We start from the raw sequence: 21,701 nt of genomic DNA, 5'->3' as shown, positions 1-21,701 counted from the left end.
CAATTATTTGACCACAAATAATTATTCACCAATGTAATCATGTTGCAAGACTCATATTTGAAATATATTTGAAATATATTTGAAATGTTACAAGACTCCTTTCTACTTGAGTCCTGATTTAGCTAACATCATTGACACAAATGCAGCCTGCCCTGGGCATTAGAGAGAAATGGAGTAATTCTAACGTGTATGTTTATGACGCGTACACCATACACACCTTCCTTTGTGTAACAGTTGAAGCAGCCTACCGTCCTCCACCGTCCTCCACCGTCCTCATGGCTGAAGAGATCAGGAAAATAGGTGCTCTGCTAGATCAGCCTCTGAGTGAGAAAGACCAAGAACTCATCACTTACGTCAAGCACAAGTTTTCCACCGACTTCAAAAAAGGTGAGCGAGTGACCCTACTAGGCTACTGTACAACGTCACCTTACTTCATCAAAAGCCACTGGAGTGAGTGGATGAAATGTAATGCAATGAATCACTACCGGCTGCTACCACACTTTTCTTTGTGTTTTCCAAGACCACAGTTACTTCTCTGAGAAGGTTGTTACCCGCAGTGACACAAAGTATGGCCTCAAACAAAATGGCCAGGCCAGGAAGAACTATTACAGGAGACAGGAGCTGCTCAGTAAAGGCTTTTTCTCCCCTGTCAACAAGTATGAAACATAATACACTGAGTATACAAAACATTAAGAACACCTTGGAATCCATGATGTCTGTGTGTATATACACTCTAAACTTAAAGCATTGCCTTGTCCCTTGGATAGACCATACAAAACAGTGGGAATGCTTTACTCTGACAACGTTGATCTCTTCTCAACCTGGCTCACATCAGAGGACCAAAAGTCACTGAAGGTGACACACATCTCAATGTGTTTTGTATAGTTGTTTAACATGGCTGGTTCTCACTCTGAGTCATTTTATGACAGACACAGTGGGACAAGAAGTTTGGAAAAAAGACAGTGATCTCCAGCAAATTCACTCAGGAGAAGACTAAAAAGGTGAGGGGGGGAGAGAGGGGGAGGGGGGGAACTTATCGTATAATTACGACCAAACATAATTCATTATCATGCAGTAAATCATTATTCCTTATCACATTCATTGATTTTGAAATGTATATATTTCAACTGTCCGCCCAAAAATATCTATATTATTTCCCCCCAGGAGGAGAACGTCAGAGCCCCTCCAGTGGAGAACCTGAATGGTTTCTTCCAGCTGAAGCAGTACATGAGAGAGATGGTCTCCATCAGACACGCTCTCCACACTGGACGCCCCCTCATATATTGCCTCAGGGACCAGGTAAAGCACTGTGGAGAAAACAGAACTCAGTAAAAAAAAAAAAAAATCTTAACTTCAAAATCAGTTTTTGTTTAGTAGATAGCCTGATTGTACTTCGGATGTGTGTACTTAACGGCACATGTGTGCTTCCGGCGATGCTGTTTTGATATAATTTCAGCCTTAGGGTTCTATTCATACTTCTATTCATACAGGATGTTGGTCCGTCTCGCTGTAACATGAAGAATTCATGATGTCTCCTCTATTTTTGTCATTGTAAAGGATAAACCGTTACTGCTAATGAAGAAACCTGTGCCTCCTAAGACACCATGTGACCGAGCCATATCAGGTTGGTCCCCTAAAGCACAATGCAGAATGAATGCTGACCACATGCTGACCACATGCTGACCACAGATCCCTCTGTCTCCTCAGCTGATAAAGAGACTATAGCACCATTGTCCATGAACCAACAGGCACTGGACCCAGAGGAAGAGGAGAACCTACAGTAGGTTGTGTACTGTCTATTTATGTGACTTGGAAATCCAGTTTTAAAATCACACCCAATACTACTACAAAACATAGATTTCTGTAGTTTTATCAATCATACTCCCATACGATGCTAGATTACTTATTGATAAAGTTTTGTCTGCCACTTGCTATAGGCCTTTGTATTTCCTGCTCTCTTCCTAGGAGGATACAGTACAGGAAGCAGAAGCTGTTCTTAGAGAAACTCCAGTGGATTTACATGGTCCTGTGTGGCATCTCTCACATGCGAAACAGAGACCTGAAGACACTGGTGAGCCTAAGCTAGTGCAGTTGTAACCGATGTGAAATGGCTAGTTAGTTAGCGGTGGTGCGCGCTAATAGCGTTTCAATCAGTGACGTCACTCGCTCTGAGACTTGAAGTAGGGTTTCCCCTTGCGCTGCAAGGGCCGCGGCTTTTGTGGCGCGATGGGTAACGATGCTTCGTGGGTGTCAGTTGTTGATGTGTGCAGAGGGTCCCGGGTTCGAGCCCAGGTTGGGGCGAAGAGAGGGACGGAACCTACACTGTTACACAGTCACACGTCATATTGCAGAGTCTACCGGACTACCTCTGGGATGTGTTAGGAAGGCGTTTAATAGTAACAGAACCTTCCAGGTTCCTCTCAACAGCAGCTATGTGAACATCATCATGAAGGACACAGAGAAGACCAACATCCTGTTGAAGCAGTCGCACAGCTACAACCCTCCGTTGAATTACACCAGGCAGCTGGTGTCCCTGGCCCCCGAGGACTGTCACAGCATCAGCCGTGACGTGTGGGACACCTTTATCAGCCACCAGGACACCACAGGTGACAATATGACCTAGTCGATTGGAACAATCTATTGAGTGTCACCTGAATTGCAATATTCAATTATCAAACGAACAATGATGTGACTGTCTCACCCCCATGACGCGACTGTCTCACCCCACGACGCGACTGTCTCACCCCACGACGCGACTGTCTCACCCCACGACGCGACTGTCTCTCCTGTGAATCTCAGAGCCCTCGAAGTTAACCACCATCCGAACCGCAGGGTAAGAAAATGAACAATAGAAACACATTACAGATCTGTTCTCCCATACCGTAATACGTTGCTTGTCTATAATCATAGATATAAAGCTCTGCAGTCGGGGCCCAGGCGCAAGGTTGGCCAGAGAGAGCCAGACGGAGATGGATACATGCCCCCATGGCTGCTGCTGGATGAGAACAGTCAGTCTACACAATATAACACACACACAGGACTGAGAGTAGAGATCACACACTCAAGCAGACCCAAGTATATACACACACACACAACGACGACGATGCCATCCATGTCCCATGTTGTTCCCACTTAGACACATCGTGGCTCTGTAACACTCCATTATGTGATTGTTTCCCTATACTATACTAAGGAAATACAGAAAGCCAACACTTTCAATATTAAGACTGCAAGCACAGCGCCACTAGGCGCATTGCTGGTTGTGGGTTTTGGACTCTGCCACAGCAGGAATTCCTGAAGGATTGTGGGATTGTATACCTCACCAACTACATTCCAACCTTGGCCAGGCTGTGTTCATGTGTTGCCATTAAACACATCACTTCAGTACAAATCCTTTGAAATACCAAAATGACATGTCTTAGGAATGGCAATGAATTCTACATTAGATAAATACATTCACTGTTGTGTATACAGTATCCCTCTCATTTTTTCTTCTATACTCACCTCGTTTTGCCTTTTCCGACAGCGTCCCTAGAGAAGAAAACAGTAAAGTGAGTTTAAAACAAAAACAAAATGTATTGATTTCCTATATGTAAAATGTAGATTTTCTTTGCATAGTTGAGATGTAAAGATAAAACTAGTATTTTTCATTCCCTCACCTAGGCCTGGTGTAGACCAGTCAGGCATGCTGGAGAGAGCCAAGGCCCAATACCGGGATGTGAAGAAAGTTCTGAACGTCCCGATGGAGTCCATAGTGTTTCAAAAGAGAAAGTGAGGAGGACACTGTCAATCTACAGTACATGTCGCAGTCAGGCAGGGTTTTTATAGAGGATCGTTTGTTCTGGATGATCAACCTGTTATTTAAGCAATAAGGCACGAGGAGGTGTGGTATATGGCCAATATACCACGGCTAAGGTCTGTTCTTATGAACGACACAATGCGGAGTGCCTGGACACAGCCATGGTGTATTGGCCATATCACAACCCCCACCCCCCCCCACCCCCCCGAGGTGCCTTATTGCTATTATAAACTGGTTACCAACGTAATTAGAGCAGTAAAAATACATGTTTTGTCATAGCCATGTTATACGGTCTGATATACCACGGCTGTCAGCCAATCAGCATTCAGGGCTCGAACCACCCAGTTTATAATATACTAATATATGCCATTTAGCAGACGCTTTTATCTTAAGCAATTTACAGTCATGCATACATTTTACCTATGGGTGGCCCCAGCGGGAATCGAAACCCGCCACACAGGAACACGCCTGTTGAAGTAAATCATTAGAGGCGCAATCTGTAGGTTCTCTGTCCCATATGGCAATAACAGGAAGTACAAACACAATCAATCTGAAATTACCAAAAAAAAGTTCAATTTTGGTCAAGATGCACTTGCAAACCTCCCTTCACCTCACAAAACATGGATTTAAATTTCATGATCAAAAATTGTTACTTTGTCATCCTGATGTCCTACAGAGACTCATTCTAGTCCCATTCTCTGTCCTCAGGAACCGAGGGGAGAGGATGAGAACTCTTTTCAATGCTCTAATGGCCTCAAAGACCAACGCTGGTCTGTCCTCACTCCTTACCTCTCTGAAGAGTGAGCTGAAGGAGCCCAAATCCACCACAGGTCTCTGGTAGGGCCCCTTCTCACCTCTCTCATATAAATATCATGTGGTGGAACTCAATACTTTCAAGTTGCTTGAAACGCTTTCCTTCATCCTCAGCTCATGTTAGAAAGTTGGAACAGAATCAGAAATGTAAAATAATAAAATGTTAATCATATGAACAGGTTTGCGACACTGCAGAGTGATGCCACAGAATTGTCCGGAGACAGAGACTCCAAATACAACAGCATACTGCAGAAGATCTCAGAGTTTCAAAGCTTCTCCAACAAAAAGCTCCCCTACTCCAAGGTATAGAATGTGACAGAATGCTCAGATAGAAATGCAGTGTAGAACTGACCTTTGTCACAGAGAATAGGCGATCGTGTCAGATCTATGCGTGGCAGTTCTATCTGCAGCATTCTGAAAGGTTCACCCGTCCTAGAAGACACAGAAATATACTCAACCTGGATCGTACTCATTAGGGCACGCTAGCAAAACGTTCTGTAACGGAAACTAAAAAACAAGCGGTTCTTACTGGACAAGATGAACCCTGTATGAGTACTGTTTTCTTCTGTTTGATGCCTAATGAACATGACCCTGTCTCTCTCTGAAGGAGAAGTTCTGTCTCCTGGTCCTCTCCATGTCACCCAATCAGCTGCTTCGACCGGCCATGCAGGAAGCACTGCTCTTCCTCACGGAGAACGTGCTGCTGTTGTTGCCGCGGCACCTCAAACAGTGGTACCAGTACCTGAAGCTCCCATTCCCCACCACGGCAACCGCCTCCTAAAAAAGAAAAGGGATCCGCCTACCTACACTGATGCTCTGTGTTCTTCACTACCTGTCTACAATGTGGGCCTGGGACTTACAGGCCTGAGTTGAGTCTGAAATGGTTCTTTATCCTCAACATAGCCCCCTATATTGGGGAATATAGTCATTTCAGACAGCCCTAGGTTCTTGGTGGGATAGTCAATGTTGGGGGCTCAGGTAAAGACTATCTGTTCACTGGTTGAGCCATTAAAACATGTTAAAAAATATCAGTTTTTCTCTAAACTGATTTTTTGGTAATGTTTTTGAATGTTAAGCTATTGGGTTGTGAAGCCCCATCTTTTAAATATAGAGAGAGAACTAGCCCATTTCCTCAGGCTACAGACCATGAAAGTGGAACATAAATATTTAAGTATCTAGCAGAACATGGTAATAACCACAGAACCACTGGTATGTCTTCATCTACAATACTTCATAATCCCCTTAGGTTTAGCTGCTCTTACGCACACACACACACACACACACACACACACACACACACACACACACACACACAGAGGGGGAGCTTTCAGCTAGTGCCTCACTACCTGACCATCTGAGTGTCACAGTGAGGAGGTTGAGAGATGGTGGTGAGGAGAGCTAGAGGTTGGAGAGAGTGAGGGTGGAGAGGTTGGGTAGAGAGAGAGAGGTTGGAGAGAGGGTAGAGAGGTTAGAGAGAGAGAGAGAGGTTGGAGAGAGGAGAGGGTGGTGAGAGGTTGGAGAGAGCGGGAGAGGAGAACCATGGCGTTGTTCTATATCCTCCTCTCCTGCTTTATCAAAATGTTTTAATCTCCGCATCAATCTGGGCTAGTTTCATCCTGTCATGGTGTTAGTGGATTGACTTTAATATGGAGATCAATCTGGGCTAGTTTCATCCTGTCATGGTGTTAGTGGATTGACTTTAATATGGAGATCAATCTGGGCTAGTTTCATCCTGTCATGGTGTTAGTGGATTGACTTTAATATGGATATCAATCTGGGCTAGTTTCATCCTGTCATGGTGTTAGTGGATTGACTTTAATATGGAGATCAATCTGGGCTAGTTTCATCCTGTCATGGTGTTAGTGGATTGACTTTAATATGGAGATCATAATCTCCCATGGAGAGAGAGAGAGAGAGCGATTGGTAGAGAAAAAGGGACAGAGAGGGGCAAGAAAGTCCATCACAAAACCTTGCAAGCTGCAAAAAGAAATCATGTTTTTGATTGCTCTAGCCCCCCTTGAAGTCATTATAAAGTACCACAGCCATTTTATTGAGTTTACAGCTGGTTTTCTCATGCATTGCACACACACTTGCCTCTGAGCTCTACTGTCTGCTTGATGTTGTTTGGTGGAACAGCGGTTGTGGGCCTTAATTAATTCCTTTTGCTTCTTTCCGGTCGCATATTCTTCTGAGTTAAATGTGAGGGTTATCTGAGGTGAAACAAGAGAACTTTCATAAGAGATAGAATTAAGCAGGCCAAAACTGTTCCGCTTACACAGAGTCCATTGCTTACAGATGTCTGATTTAGCACCTGATTAGATGTAAAGAAGGAAAATCAGAGGTATCTTAGCCGTAAATACCAATAGTTGTGCATTATGTTAGTAGTGGGTGTTGAGGACAGGCAGTTTCTGTTCCGGTCACTAGGTGGCAACAGAGGGCCTCGGTCAGTGTCTCCATAAAGACGGTTTTACTGCTGTCAGGAGGTTAAAAACATCAAATGGAAAACCAAATCAGCTGTGAAATGTGTACAGTACCAGTCAAAAGTTTGTTCACACCTACTCATTCTAGGGTTTTTCTGTATTTTTACTGTTTTCTACATTGTCGAATAATAGTGAAGACATCAAAACTATGAAATAAGACATATGGAATCATGTAGTAACCAAAAAAAGTGTTAAACCAATCAAAATATATTTTATATTTGAGATTCTTCAAAGTAGCCACCCTTTGCCTTGATGACAGCTTTGCACACTCTTGGCATTCTCTCAACCTGCTTCATGAAGTAGTCACCTGGAATGCATTTCGCTACAAGACCATGGTGCTTGCATCCGCTACAAGACCATGGTGCTTGCCTACGGAGCTGTGAAGGGAACGGCACCTCCGTACCTTCAGGCTCTGATCAGGCCCTACACCCAAACAAGGGCACTGCGTTCATCCACCTCTGGCCTGCTCGCCTCCCTACCTCTGAGGAAGCACAGTTCCCGCTCAGCCCAGTCAAAACTGTTCGCTGCTCTGGCACCCCAATGGTGGAACAAGCTCCCTCACGACGCCAGGACAGCGAAGTCAATCACCACCTTCCGGAGACACCTGAAACCCCACCTCTTTAAGGAATACCTAGGATAGGATAAAGTAATCCTTCTACCCCCCCCCCTAAAGATTTAGATGCACTATTGTAAAGTGGTTGTTCCACTGGATATCATAAGGTGAATCCACCAATTTGTAAGTCGCTCTGGATAAGAGCGTCTGCTAAATGACTTAAATGTAAATGTAAATTTCAATTAACAGGTGTGCCTTGTTAAGTTACTTTGTGGAATTTCTTTCCTTAATGCGTTTGAGGAAATCCGTGGTGTTATGACAAGGTAGGGTGGTATACAGAAGATAGCCCTATTTGGTAAAAGACCAAGCTCATATTATGGCAAGAACAGCTCAAATAAGCAAAGAGAAAAGACAGTCTATCATTAGTCCATCAAGACATGAAGGTCAGTCAATACGGAACATGGAGGGAGAGGAGGAGGATGAAAGTGTGAGTGGTAGAAGGACCCGAGCCGTCTTTCAGAATCACTACAGGTCATACTCTGCTAGCGGAGCAGCACAGTGCAACTCGTCAGAGCAAACCACTTCCTACACACTCAGATGGCCCATATATGCCACACACACACACACACACAAAAGACCGCTCTCCCGGGTCCTGGTCAGTTCCTGCATTGCATGATGGGAATATTTGTGTATGTATGTGTAACTACTGATGTCTGAAAACTAATAATATGCATCATGGTAATGCCTAGATTTCCAGGCTGTGATGCAACGATAAGGCTGTGATGCAACGATAATGAAGCAGCGATAAGGCTGTGATGCAACGATAAGGCTGTGATGCAGCGATAAGGCTGTGATGCAGCGATAAGGCTGTGATGCAGTGATAAGGCTGTGATGCAGCGATAATGATGCAGTGATAAGGCTGTGATAAGGCTGTGATGCAGCAATAAGGCTGTGATGCAGCGATAATGATGCAGTGATAAGGCTGTGATGCAGTGATAAGGCTGTGCTGCAACGATAAGGCTGTGATGCAACGATAAGGCTGTGATGCAGTGATAAGGCTGTGATGCAACGATAATGATGCAGCAATAAGGCTGTGATAATAATGCAGCGATAAGGCTGTGATGCAGCGATAATGATGCAGCGATAAGGCTGTGATGCAGCGATAAGGCTGTGATGCAGCGATAAGGCTGTGATGCAACGATAAGGCTGTGATGCAACGATAAGGCTGTGATGCAGCGATAAGGCTGTGATGCAGCGATAAGGCTGTGATGCAGCGATAAGGCTGTGATGCAGCGATAAGGCTGTGATGCAGCGATAAGGCTGTGATGCAGCGATAAGGCTGTGATGCAGCGATAAGGCTGTGATGCAGCGATAAGGCTGTGATGCAGCGATAAGGCTGTGATGCAGCGATAAGGCTGTGATGCAGCGATAAGGCTGTGATGCAGCGATAAGGCTGTGATGCAGTGAAGAAAGGAAACCCATGACAAGGTTTAGGTTGGTATTATTTTTTTTAATCCTTAGAAACTGCAGCATCGGACAAGTTCTGAAGCGGTAAACCATTTTGTTGAACACCAGGATGATGGGGTCAGAACAAGACATTTCCCCCAAGCAACACGCACACACACACACTTTCTCTTACTAGTAACACACACACATACACACAATAGCAGTGCAAAGTACTGGAGCGGAGAGATCAAACAGTAGAACACTGACACAGAGCCAGGCTAAGGAATTAAGGGGGACTCCATTCACAGCCTTTCCATATACAGCAAACTAAGAGGACAGATATTACTGACACCCTCCCTCCCTCCCTCACCATCAACCCAACTCCCAAACCACAACTGTCATTTTCTGATATATAGAAAATAGATAAATATATTCCTACAATACATTCTCTAGTTTAAGACTGATCAATATGAGCCTGTTGGTTCAATATATACCAAAAGGTCCATGCATCCACGATATACATACAGTACAATAAACAGTCAACAAATGTCAATACAGCATCAAGATGGACATTACCTTCAGCAATTATATTAACTGTACCAGCACTTACAAACCTGTTGAGGGAGAGTTCCTGTGTGTGTGTGTGTGTGTGTGTGTGTGTGTGTGTGTGTGTGTGTGTGTGTGTGCCCTTTTCAGCAGTCACTACCTCTGACCTGAGCCAGGAAAACGAAGGTGCCGGGAGTCTGGGACTATTGGGCCAAATAACTGCCACTCCAGCCTGTAGTCAGAGAAACAGACACTAGGGCAAGGAGTAGGGTTCAGCGTTTCCCAGTGTGAAGGGTCAACAGTCATCCAACAAACAGCTATTCTGACTCTAGTCTACTGACATCATTGACATTGGACTTAAAATCTAAAATGACCATCATAATAAATCAACAACAATTATTATATTTTCATCAAAATAAGCAGGCTCAATGTAAGCTTCCTTGACCGGTGGTTGCTTCATCTGTGCCATAATGAAAAGGGGCCACTGTATGGTAAGAGGAATGTGGAGGAAATCTATCAATATCATATTTCATCTTACAGTTTAAAAGACCAAAAAAATCTAATAAATTGTGAGTGAATGGTGAGCTTAATGAATAAGCTATCAGGGGTCTGCAGAAGCACCAAGTCAATTTGTCCTTCAGGCTGAGAGCGAGCAGGAGAGAGAGAGAAAACAAGGCGGGAGAGAGAGAGAGGAGAGAGAACGAGGAGGGAGAGAGAGAGAGGGGGTAAGAGAGAGAGAGGAGAGAGAGAGAACGAGGAGAGAGAGAACAAGGAGGGAGAGAACGAGGAGGGATAGAACGAGGAGGGAGAGAGAGAGAGAGAGAGGGTAAGAGAGAATGAGAGAAAGTGGAAAGAAATCCAAGATGACCAAGTGTTGGCACAGTGGCTGCCACAGTTGCTAGGTGACAAACTGAGGGTGTACAAGAACCACCTTTGAGGTTGCTTCTCATTATAAACAGAGTGACCCCCCCCTTAGGGTACCAAAGGCAGGGAGGGGGAGGGTCATGTATCCAAAGCACATTTTAAGGTCTTTGTTTCCCAAAATCTATCTAATCTAAATCACACTGAGCTGGACTACTATCTATATTAAATCAGGAACGCCCAATCTCCTTAAGTTGTTTGTAAATGTTGGCACAGCACGGAGAAGATCTAAAATATTCACATTTCAGCAAACAGAGCAGAACAAACTTAACATATTGAACTGTAACATCCCCCATGTTTACACTTTCTTTTTCCATGTCTTTTTTTTAAGCCAAGAGGATGCACCCTAAAAAGCCACAGGCAATGACAATAAGGAATTGGCAATATGATTTTGTTTTCATACCACAGTCCCGCAGAGAAAGGGGCGTACAGTCAAAGGAGCATCTACAGTGCTCTAAGGGTAACACCTTCAGGTACAGCGATAGCCACACACACTACAATATTCAAATCTCAGTTGTTGCAGTTTGATGGTGGTACAGCAGTTGTCCATTTTATCATAGAACTTAACCAACATTGGCTGTGACCTGAAACGTTCACTTTATAAAAAGCAAAAAAGAAAAATAATAAATGGCATGAAGACATTAAATTAAAATGTACAAATTAGTCAGAGGACACCAAATGCATGAAATCTTCCACAACATTAATTTCTAATTTCACACATTAAATATTCAACCAGTTAAATACCCAAACTCAATTTTCATCAACTGGCCTAAAAATGTTGAAGGAAATGGCATCTAGAGCGCCTCGTCAAGACGTAGGCTTACGGCTAAACACGCTGGTGTGCCAGATCAAACCGCTAAACCGGACTCTACTTGGATCCTTTCTGTCCTTCATCGATTCTACCTGATAAAATGTCTGATTTAGCGCTAACACGTCACGTTTAATGTGACGCGAAGGCGATCTTCACGGTCAAGTTCAAGGGTTTACTTAGGGTTTGATTTCATCTAGGAAAGCTATTGGGCTCCATCCTGGACTGGAAGACTGGGGACTATACCATAGGTCCTAACACCTCCTTCCTATAAGGCCTCAAAAGGGAATCCTCACAGACTTCCTCTCTGGGTGCAGCTTTAGAGGTGCATGGTTTGGAACAAGGCCATAGACCCGGCTTAGGAACAGAGGGGACTAACTGAGAATTGGATAAAGAATTAGGATGGTCAAGTACATAATACCAAGACATGATCTTTGGATCTTGAATCTCTTCTTCTCGCTTACTGACGATCGGAAAGGCCAACATGTAACAAGGATTCTTACACTAAATGCTGCAACTCTTTATGAGACCAAAGCCCGTATTCACAATGCATCTAGGATCAGTTTTACCTTTCAGATCATAACGAATAAGACAGGGAGGACCTGATCCTAGATCAGCACTCGTACTCTGAGACACCCTGTGAATATAGGCCCTGGAATGTCCAGAACTGAGAACTTCGACCAAAATTCTAAATCAATATTCCAGTTTCAGGTTTCATTGAATAGGTGAAGGCATCCCACTTGGCACAGATGTCAATTCAATGTTGGTTCAACGTAATTTAATTGAAATGATGTGGAAACAACGTTGATTCAACCAGTGTGCCCCCAATGGGTGACTGACTGGACAGATGATAACTGTTGAATAGCTACAAAGCGTGCTTGTTGAACCCTAACAGCGCGTGCTTGTTGAGCCCTAACAGTGCGTGCTTGTTGAGCCCTAACAAAGCGTGCTTGTTGAGCCCGCTTGTTGAGCCCTAACAAAGCGTGCTTGTTGAGCCCTAAGGGAAGTTGATAGAATTTTTGAAAAATGTCTGCACCTATCAAAATTGAATGCAAATGAGGACCACATGTTTCAAAAAGGTTTCTATACTCCAACCAAAATAGTTTTCCAGTAGTCATTTTCTTCAGAGATCCCACAGACAGGACCAACGCACGTAGGAGCTGAACGCTCAAAGGCCTCTCTCACCTCACCTGTCTCCCACTAACTAGACACTCCCCGTACGGATCAGTCCAAAACTAAAAATGAATACTTTTATACTGAACAGCGCGTTCATCAAAACATGTTCCAGTCTTTTTTGCACCACAGTTTAAAAACAAATAAAATACAAAACAGTACATTTATATCATGACTAATTTTAAACAATTCACTTTTTGTTTTATACAAGACTATAGACATGTAGGCTTATGCAGACGGTGACGTAGGATAATCAACATTGGGAAAACAATAAGATAGCGCTTGAATAAAATACAACGTGTTGGCTTGAAGGTCAATATGTGCCACTACCATTCTCTCCTGTAACCTGTGTGGATAGTGATGAGTACATGACCATCGGTTGTCTTCTCTCAACAAAAAAATAAATAATTAACCCACATTCTTCAGTTAGTAGCACTATGTTACATATTCACACTAACTAGTAGCCAAGCAGAGTGTTCCTAGTGGGAGTCTTAAAGGGTGTTTATCTGGAGGCTTGACGCATGCTAGTATCCCATCCAACCCAGCGGTTAGTACTGATCGTTCTACCCTACATTGTCGCTATTGTGTAAGAAGCTTTAGCGCATGCAAATGCTAACCTAGCTGGCTAGCTAAGCAGCGGGAAATGACCTTGAGATAGAAAAAACACTTGGCTTTACTCACAGCATAGCACGGGATTGAGTCGCCATCCACAGATTGTGTCTGTCTATTGCATAAGGACGTTACTACAAAAACGAGAAGCAGGCAAAAAGGGTATTCCCTTGATTCAGGCAGGATGACATAATTCCACGAGCCTGCAGCTCTGGCAGGATTTATTGCACACTTTACCAGAGGGGGGGGGACTTCACTAAAAGCCCTACCAGCCAAACTATAGATTTTTCTGGTGGTTTTTTGCACTCTGGTTTCACACTCATACACAGCACACATACACTGAGACAGGGACTGAACCATTCAAGCCCCCTGTGGTTTAAACATTCACCTCTCTAGAGGTACAATAAAACCCCTCTGTTGACCCGAGTCTAGCATCCATAGAAACGGTTTCCCTTTCTCAGACCCACAGTGTGAGGCTTATTCATCCAGGAAAGAGGACAAAGAGATAAAGGAGTGTTCATCACTGTTCACATAATTTTGGGGACAAGCGAAACAGGACCCTTATCCCCTATTGGTCAGACAGCCAGCCAATGAGGGCACTCTCTCACCCCCAGTCTCTAGCACCAGTTGGCCATTTTGGTGCCAGTGCTAGCAGTAGAGTGACATCCTGCTGCGCCGCATGGCCTCGCTGATCAGGTAGGCTGGGCTCACCTCGGGCTCCTCTTTCATCACCTCAATGTTCTGCCATTCGCCGCACTGGTTGGACTTCTTAATGGTGTCCACCACGCACAGTGCATACAGGCAGTCCTCGAAGGTGGCTGCCATAGTCAGCGGCCTTCCATCCCATGTGCGCCGGTCATCCTGGTCCTCGAAGGCCTGCCGCACCGCCTGTACCATGCAAATAGTTCCTGTCAGGTAAGGCGAGGGGATGTCGCTGAAAGCCTTCTCCGGTAGGGAGGCCTTCTCCAGAGGGGTGCTGTCCTTCAGAAGTAGCTCTGGCCCTCCATCCATGGTGTTCTTCTGGCCGTACAGGTCCGTGCCGCTGACTGTCAGCCGGCCCACCGTGCCTACCACGATCACCTCCTGGCGGAAGTCGCCGGGCATGTTGAAGTTGAGCGTGACGGTGCAGCAGGCGCCGCCCTCCAGCACCATCTGGAAGGTGCAGAAGTCATCGCTGGTGATCTGGCGGATGCCACAGATGTGCGCCGTCTGCTTGACGAACGTCTTGAGGAAGCCGTGCACTTTGGCCGCCCGCTGGCCTGTCAGGAAGGAGAGCAGGTCGATGATGTAGGTACCCACCGAGTGCAGCCCCCCACCGCCCATCAAGTCGTCACAGCTCCAGTTGTACTTCTTACCCAGCAGGCTGCTGCTGTGGACCTGGGCCTCGCAGACCAGCAGCTCCCCCACGTAGCCCTCCTCCACTAGCTCCTTCATCCGTACGAAGGCGGGCAGGAAGCGCAGCACGTTACCCATGATGCTCAGTAGTTTGGGGTAGTACTGGGCGGCCGACATCATGCGGAAGGCATCCAGAGGGGTGGCGGTGCGATCGCAGATCACGTTCTTACCGATACCTGCAGTAGGGGAAAGAGGGAGTGGAGAGGAGAGAGATAGAGAGGCCAGTGTTACTCACACGCAGACATAATATCCTCCTCTCCATTAAAACATCCCGTGAAGAGACAATGAATCAATGCAAAAAAATTGCTGACACAAATATTTCAACATAGCTTCCCCAAAACTATTTTAAACCCTTAGGTCAACAAGGGAATCTGATAATGAAACATGAGAAAACATTCCAGAAGCTTTGTCAATACTGTTGTTGTCGTTGAGAGGAAAGAGTCGCTCTGTTTGACATGAGTGTGCAGATAGAGTTGACTTTAGACTGTGGGGAGCAAAGGGATGAGGAGACGGGAGAAAAAGGTGAGTGAGAGAGTCAAAGCACATTGAAGAAACCTCATTCAGCCCTTTCCTTTACTTCCACTACTTACTAAACCCCCAGTGGTGCTCTGCTCACATAGCCTCCTTACAGATATCTATGGAGGAATGGTGCTCTGCTCACATAGCCTCATTACAGATATCTATGGAGGAATGGTGCTCTGCTCACATAGCCTCCTTACAGATATCTATGGAGGAATGGTGCTCTGCTCACATAGCCTCCTTACAGATATCTATGGAGGAATGGCGCTCTGCTCACATAGCCTCCTTACAGATATCTATGGAGGAATGGTGCTCTGCTCACATAGCCTCATTACAGATATCTATGGAGGAATGGTGCTCTGCTCACATAGCCTCATTACAGATATCTATGGAGGAATGGTGCTCTGCTCACATAGCCTCATTACAGATATCTATGGAGGAATGGTGCTCTGCTCACATAGCCTCCTTACAGATATCTATGGAGGAATGGTGCTCTGCTCACATAGCCTCATTACAGATATCTAAGGAGGAATGGTGCTCTGCTCACATAGCCTCCTTACAGATATCTATGGAGGAATGGTGCTCTGCTCACATAGCCTCCTTACAGATATCTATGGAGGAATGGTGCTCTGCTCACATAGCCTCCTTACAGATATCTATGGAGGAATGGTGCTCTGCTCAGATATCTATGGAGGAATGGTGCTCTGCTCACATAGCCTCATTACAGATATCTATGGAGGAATGGTGCTCTGCTCACATAGCCTCCTTACAGATATCTATGGAGGAATGGTGCTCTGCTCACATAGCCTCATTACAGATATCTATGGAGGAATGGTGCTCTGCTCACATAGCCTCCTTACAGATATCTATGGAGGAATGGTGCTCTGCTCACATAGCCTCCTTACAGATATCTATGGAGGAATGGTGCTCTGCTCAGATATCTATGGAGGAATGGTGCTCTGCTCACATAGCCTCATTACAGATATCTATGGAGGAATGGTGCTCTGCTCACATAGCCTCATTACAGATATCTATGAGGAATGAAACTGCTGCAGAAAATAGCCTCTATGACACATCTAAGAGCAGAGCAGAGAGAGAGGCTATTCACATACTGCCCTGGCCGTGCCACTAGAAAAGGCTAAAACCATTAACATAGAGCCGCTAATAGCTCACTTCACCATTAAGCTCATTACCCCGAGACGAGCAGTTACCCTCTTCATAACGCTGAGTGACTTTCAGAAACATAATGGATACTAAACATCCGCTAAAATAAAGGCAGTGGGGTGGCCAATCAAAAGACGCGATACTAAGTACCTCCCAGTGGTAACAGAGTATTGATACCTCCCCCCTACACCACGGGATTCCTGGCCAGCCAGCGCTCTGTGAACCCTCAATGCCCGCTGTAATTACCCCAGTCGCAGCGGGGGTGGGAAAACACCCACCCCCCATTCCTCTTCTACATCCTCCTCCCCCCACACCCTATCTAGAGGTGTCAATCTCTTCCTAAATAGCCCCCCCCCACCCCGTGCGAAGAACAATCGGGCGTTTTGGAATTCAAAACTTCCCAGCTAATCTCCCATTAGCGCCGAAAGGCAAGATCCAGCCAGGCCAGGAAATGGATCACCATGACCCAGTTCTGTGGCGCTACAGGAACAATCTTCCCCTTTTGACGAAGGCACAGAGGCTGGCTACAGTGTCCCCCCATCGAGGAGGCCTGGCCCTGGGTATTCCCCGCTGCAAAAAGTTTATTTCTTTGCCACATTTTTGGCAGTTTTACTTTAGTGAAACTGCAAACAGGATGCATGTTTTAGAATATGTTTATTCTGTACAGGCTTCCTTCTTTTCACTCTGTCATTTAGGTTATTATTGTAGATTAACTACAATGTTGTTGATCCATCCTCAGCTTTCTCCTATCACAGCCATTAAACTCTTAACCGTTTTAAAATCACCATTGGCCACATTGTCAGCTGTTTCCTTCCTCTCCGGCAACTGAGTTAGGAAGGACGCTTTTAGCTTTGTAGTGACTGGGTATATTGACACACCATCCAAAGTGTAATGAATAACTTCACCATGTTCAAAGGGATATTCAATGTCCGATTTTGTGTTTATCTACTAATACGTGTCCTTCTTTGCGAGGCATTGGAAAACTTACCTTGTCTTTGTGGTTGAATCTGTGTTTGAAATTCACTGCTCAACAGAGGGACCTTACAGATAATTGTATGTGTGGGGTAAAGAGATGAGGTAGTCATTCAAAATCATGTTAAACACTAGTATTGCATACAGAGTCCATGCAACTTATTACGTGATTTGTTAAGCACGTTTTTACTCCTGAACATATTTAGGCTTGCCATAACAAAGGGGTTAAATACTTATTGACTCAAGACATTTCATATTTTCATTTGGAATTTCATTTCTAAAAACATAATTCCACTTTGACATTATGGGGTATTGTGTTTAGGCCAGTGACACAACATCTCAATGAAATCTATTTTAAATTCAGGTTGTAACACAACAACAAAATGTGGGAAAAGTTATGGGGTGTGAATACTTTCTGAAGGCACTGTAGCTTATGAAGGTCAGACTGATGAGTCACCAGCCAAGCTCAGCCATACCTGAGGGGAGAGGGGGAGTGTGTATATGAGAGGAAAGAAGGAGAGGAAGTGAGATTCAATCAATGTGTTTTATAAAGTCCTTTTCACATCAGCAGTCACAAAGTGCTATACCAGATACCCAGCCTGAAACCCCAAAGAGAAAGCAATGCAGATGCAGAAGCACAGTGGCTAGGAAAAACTTTCTAGAAAGGCAGCAACCTAGGAAAAAACCTAGAGAGGAACCAGGGGTGGACAGTCCTCTTTTGGTTGTGCCGGGTGGGAGATTGAGTGTGAGAAAGAGAATGTGCGGAGGACATGAGCAGAGGAGAGAGTGAAAGATAGGCGCACATGTGAGTGAGACAGAAAGCTGATGTGGTAACGGGAAAGCAAGCAAGAAAAGTAAAGAGAGAAAGAGCAGAAGGGAGATTGAAGGACAGAGACTACTCCAGGTAGAATGGAGGAGAGCTTATTCCAATAGGAGGACTCCGGAACACACACTTCCTGCAGTTGTCCCTAGTTTGCTAGCTGCTAGTGAAATCTCCATACAGGGACGCAGTGCTAACGGTGTCAGCCAGCGCTAGCCAGGATGAAGAGTTAACATACAGAGTCACTACATGCTAACCGTGTTAGCCAGCGCTACCTAGGGTGAAACGTTCGGGGGGCAAGCTACGGCAGCCAGGGGAGTGCCAAGGTGGGAGGCACTGCTAACCATGTTAGCCAGCGCTAGCCAGGGTGAAGTATTCCAAGTAGCAATACAGGGAGGCACTGCTAGCCGTGTTAGCCAGCGCTAGCCAGGGTGAAGTGTTCCAAGTAGCAATACAGGGAGGCACTGCTAACTGTGTTAGCCAGCGCTAGCCTGGGTGAAATGTGTACGTCCCAGTGGGAGAACAGTAATGGAGTAGAAAAAGCCTTAGGCATCGCAGCACAGCCCCTAAACATCAATAATGCATGCTAAGCGCCAGGAGTACAGACGTTCAAAGACCCCACTAGCTGTACCTGACAAAGTGGTGAAGCTCAGCTGGAAGTGGGTAGATCCCACCCTTCTGAGAGTGTGGGTGACACCAGATTGGCATTTCAGAGAGCAGACCTGACACAGTTCTTATAGCCTTTAGCTGTACACTTATCCTACTCCTCCTCTGGTGATGTAGAGGTTAACCCAGGCCCTGTGTGTCCCCAGGCGCTCTCATTTGTTGACTTCTGTAACCGGAAAAGCCTTGGGTTCATGCATGCATCAGAAGCCTCCTCCCTATGTTTGCTTTATTCACTACTTTAGCACACTCCGCCAACCCTTATGTCCTAGCCATGTCTGAATCCTGGCATAGGAAGGCCACCATAAATTCTGAAATTTCTATCCACAATTACAACATTTTCCATCAAGATAGAACTGCTAAAGGGGGCGGAGTTGCAATCTACTGTAAAGGTGGCCTGCAGAGTTCTGTCCTCCTATCCAGGTCCATTCCCAAACAGTTCGAGCTACTACTTTTAAAAATCCATCTCTCTAGAAATAAGTCTCTCACTGTTGCCACTTGTTATAGACCTCCCTCAGCTCCCAGCTGTGCCCTGGACACCATATGTGAATTGATTGCCCCCCATCTATCGTCAGAGTTCGTACTGTTAGGTGACCTAAAGTGAGATATACTTAACACCCCAGCCGTCCTACAATCTAAACTAGATGCCCTCAATCTCACAGTGACTCTTGGAAAGCCCTTTGTTAACATAGAGAGTCTGGTAACATCAAAAGGGTGGTGACCAGAACCAGATTTCGGTAATCCAACCAGTTAAAAATATGCGTTGGTACTTAAAGAATATGATGTCAGATTAGTTGTCATCTGAGACATTATTACTGATGATAGGATGACATAAACTGTATCTTGGAAAGTCTACACATTCTAGTTATCAGATTCACATAGATTTGTTATGCAATTTAAATGTTTAAATATGAAACTATTTGTAAAAAGATTAAATGTAATTTTAGCTTCTAAATGAGAGAATTTTTCCATAACGTAAACTCCGTTCCCTCAGTGGCCCCGCCCAAGTGAACAGACATTGGTTGTGAACTATGAAACACGCCCTTCTCTCCACCACTATATAAGCTTTTTACGAAAATTATACATTTGTGTTCCCGAGGACGTGAGGACGACGGTCCAGACGTTAAAAGGGATAATATCAACTACAGAACTAAGCCAACCTCAGCGTGAGTTCAAAGTATGGTAACTTGGTATGAACTTTGAACTCCTATTCACTAAAGAAGTGATACCTCCTAGCCGTTGAGTTAGCAGCAGCAGCTGTAAACGTGTGCTAGGAAAGGACGGACAAAGTACCTCTTCTACCACACGACGACGTACTACAATGTATCCACTCTACCACCAGACATTCTTCAGAGGACAAGAGATCCCTGCTGGGCAACCCGGCCTTCCATCTACAACCAACCTATTGAAAGCGCAGCTCAGAGTAAATATTTCTTGCATTTTCCTTTTCCAAATGGGCGGTTATTTAGAATGCATAAGATTCTGTATTTACGATCGCATAGCTTTACAAGGTCCGATCAGAGACCCTTATCCTTTTGTTCCTCAGTCTTCCCACACTTTCATTCAAAACTCAACCCCCTTTCTTTGTGTAACCAGCCGTCATATCGGTTCCGTCCACCAGGGACGTTTTCTTTTATGACATAATTAGTAATCAATGTATGACCCATCCTGTGTATGTGTAATTCTGTGTGATTATTTAGGTATTTAGTAAATAAATAATTAAACCAAATTTTGTATTGCTGATTCAACTTGTTAGCCAGAGTGAAGATAACCAAGAATTCTACGACGTTCAGATGAGACTGAATAAGGCGACGATTAATAATTGACCGCTATTGAGGTAAAAGATTACTAGGTCTTTAAGAGGTTATTCGGAAGATAACAGCTCTATAAACATTCTGTCGTGGTGCCCCGACGTTCTAGTTAATTTCATTTACATGATTAGTTTAATCAGGTAATATTAATTACAGATAAATTATTTTATAAAATAGCATGTCATATCACTTAATCCGGCATAGCAAAGACACGACAATGGACACCCTCATAGATATCATCCTGACCAACTTGCCCTCTAAATACACCTCTGCTGTTTTCAACCAGGATCTCAGCGAACACTGCCTCATTGCCTGCGTCTGTTATGGGTCCACGGTCAAACGACCACCCCCAATATTTCTGCGAGCAGGCCTTTCTAATCGACCTGTCCCGGGTATCCTGGAAGGATATTGACCTCATCCCGTCAGTAGAGGATGCCAGGGTGTTCTTCAAAAGTGCCTTCCTTACCATCTTAAATAAGCATGACCCTTTCAAAAAATGTAAAACTAGAACAGAAACTAAGAACAGATATAGCCCTTGGTTCACTCCAGACTTGACTGCCCTTGACCAGCACAAAAACATCCTGTGGTGCACTGCACTAGCTTCGAATATTCCCAACGATACGCAACTTTTCAGGGAAGTCAGGAACCAATATACACAGTCAGTTAGGAAAGCAAAGGCTAGCTTTTTCAAACAGAAATTTGCATCCTGCAGCACTAACTCCAAAAAGTTTTATAAGAAATAAAAACATTCAAACAGATCTAATATGAGAGAAGAACCTTGCGTCATGGTCGGTAATTGTTTCTGGCTCCAAAAAACTGCATTATCATTCTCAATTAGCCCATTATCTGTCACTGAGAGGAGTTAAAAGTGAAAGTGGGTAGAACAAGGAGAATTAAAAAAGGGGGCAAAAACACAACGCCACAGATTACACATCCTCCATCTCTACAGAGTCATCGAACGCTGGGGAACACTGCTGCCCTATCAGAAAGAGCATGCAAGCTGATAGCTACACCCTAACTTGCCATTTGCACAATAGACGCCTCTTAGCCCATCGCAGTTTCTAGCTCAGATTGCACTGATTGAGAGGGAGAATATGGATGTTGGTGTAAATTAACTGTGTACTCAAGAGGGGTGAAATGCAGCATCATTATGACAAAGGTTCAGCGGACTTCCCGTGGCGCTAGCTACTTTGCTCGCTGCTCCGCTGT

General features: G+C 44.7%; 3 protein-coding genes and 1 long non-coding RNA gene across 4 annotated transcripts in view; 3 read left to right on the top strand and 1 right to left on the bottom strand.

The window, feature by feature from the left end:
• Window positions 1–921: 921 nt before the first annotated feature.
• LOC145862271 (uncharacterized) lies at window positions 922–1,697 on the top strand. Its single transcript, XR_014381571.1, has 3 exons — window positions 922–1,001; window positions 1,165–1,299; window positions 1,558–1,697. It is a non-coding gene; the product is annotated as an uncharacterized LOC145862271 (long non-coding RNA).
• A 12-nt stretch (window positions 1,698–1,709) lies between these two features.
• LOC106579684 (uncharacterized) lies at window positions 1,710–3,136 on the top strand. Its single transcript, XM_045701915.2, has 5 exons — window positions 1,710–1,780; window positions 1,966–2,071; window positions 2,414–2,606; window positions 2,800–2,833; window positions 2,911–3,136. The coding sequence occupies exons 1-5, from the start codon at window positions 1,737–1,739 to the stop codon at window positions 3,134–3,136; spliced, it is 603 nt and encodes a 200-aa protein (XP_045557871.2). The 5' UTR covers window positions 1,710–1,736.
• Window positions 3,137–3,669: 533 nt separating this feature from the next.
• Window positions 3,670–5,511, top strand: LOC145862270 (uncharacterized). The gene is made up of 4 exons (XM_082965516.1): window positions 3,670–3,771; window positions 4,508–4,636; window positions 4,792–4,915; window positions 5,220–5,511. The coding sequence occupies exons 1-4, from the start codon at window positions 3,686–3,688 to the stop codon at window positions 5,391–5,393; spliced, it is 513 nt and encodes a 170-aa protein (XP_082821642.1). The 5' UTR covers window positions 3,670–3,685; the 3' UTR covers window positions 5,394–5,511.
• A 3,623-nt stretch (window positions 5,512–9,134) lies between these two features.
• The window catches only part of LOC106579679 (glucose-fructose oxidoreductase domain-containing protein 1), a 35,162-nt gene continuing 22,595 nt past the window's right edge, over window positions 9,135–21,701 (bottom strand). The window contains exon 2 of the mRNA XM_082966009.1: window positions 9,135–14,719. Coding sequence (XP_082822135.1) covers window positions 13,797–14,719 — 923 coding nt within the window. The 3' untranslated portion in view covers window positions 9,135–13,796. The remainder of the gene's footprint in view (window positions 14,720–21,701) is intronic.

The sequence above is a fragment of the Salmo salar genome, chromosome 19 (assembly GCF_965601325.2).
Source record: "Salmo salar chromosome 19, fSalSal1, whole genome shotgun sequence".
Taxonomy (NCBI): Eukaryota; Metazoa; Chordata; class Actinopteri; order Salmoniformes; family Salmonidae; genus Salmo; species Salmo salar.
This window is presented reverse-complemented; position numbering and strand designations above follow the sequence as displayed.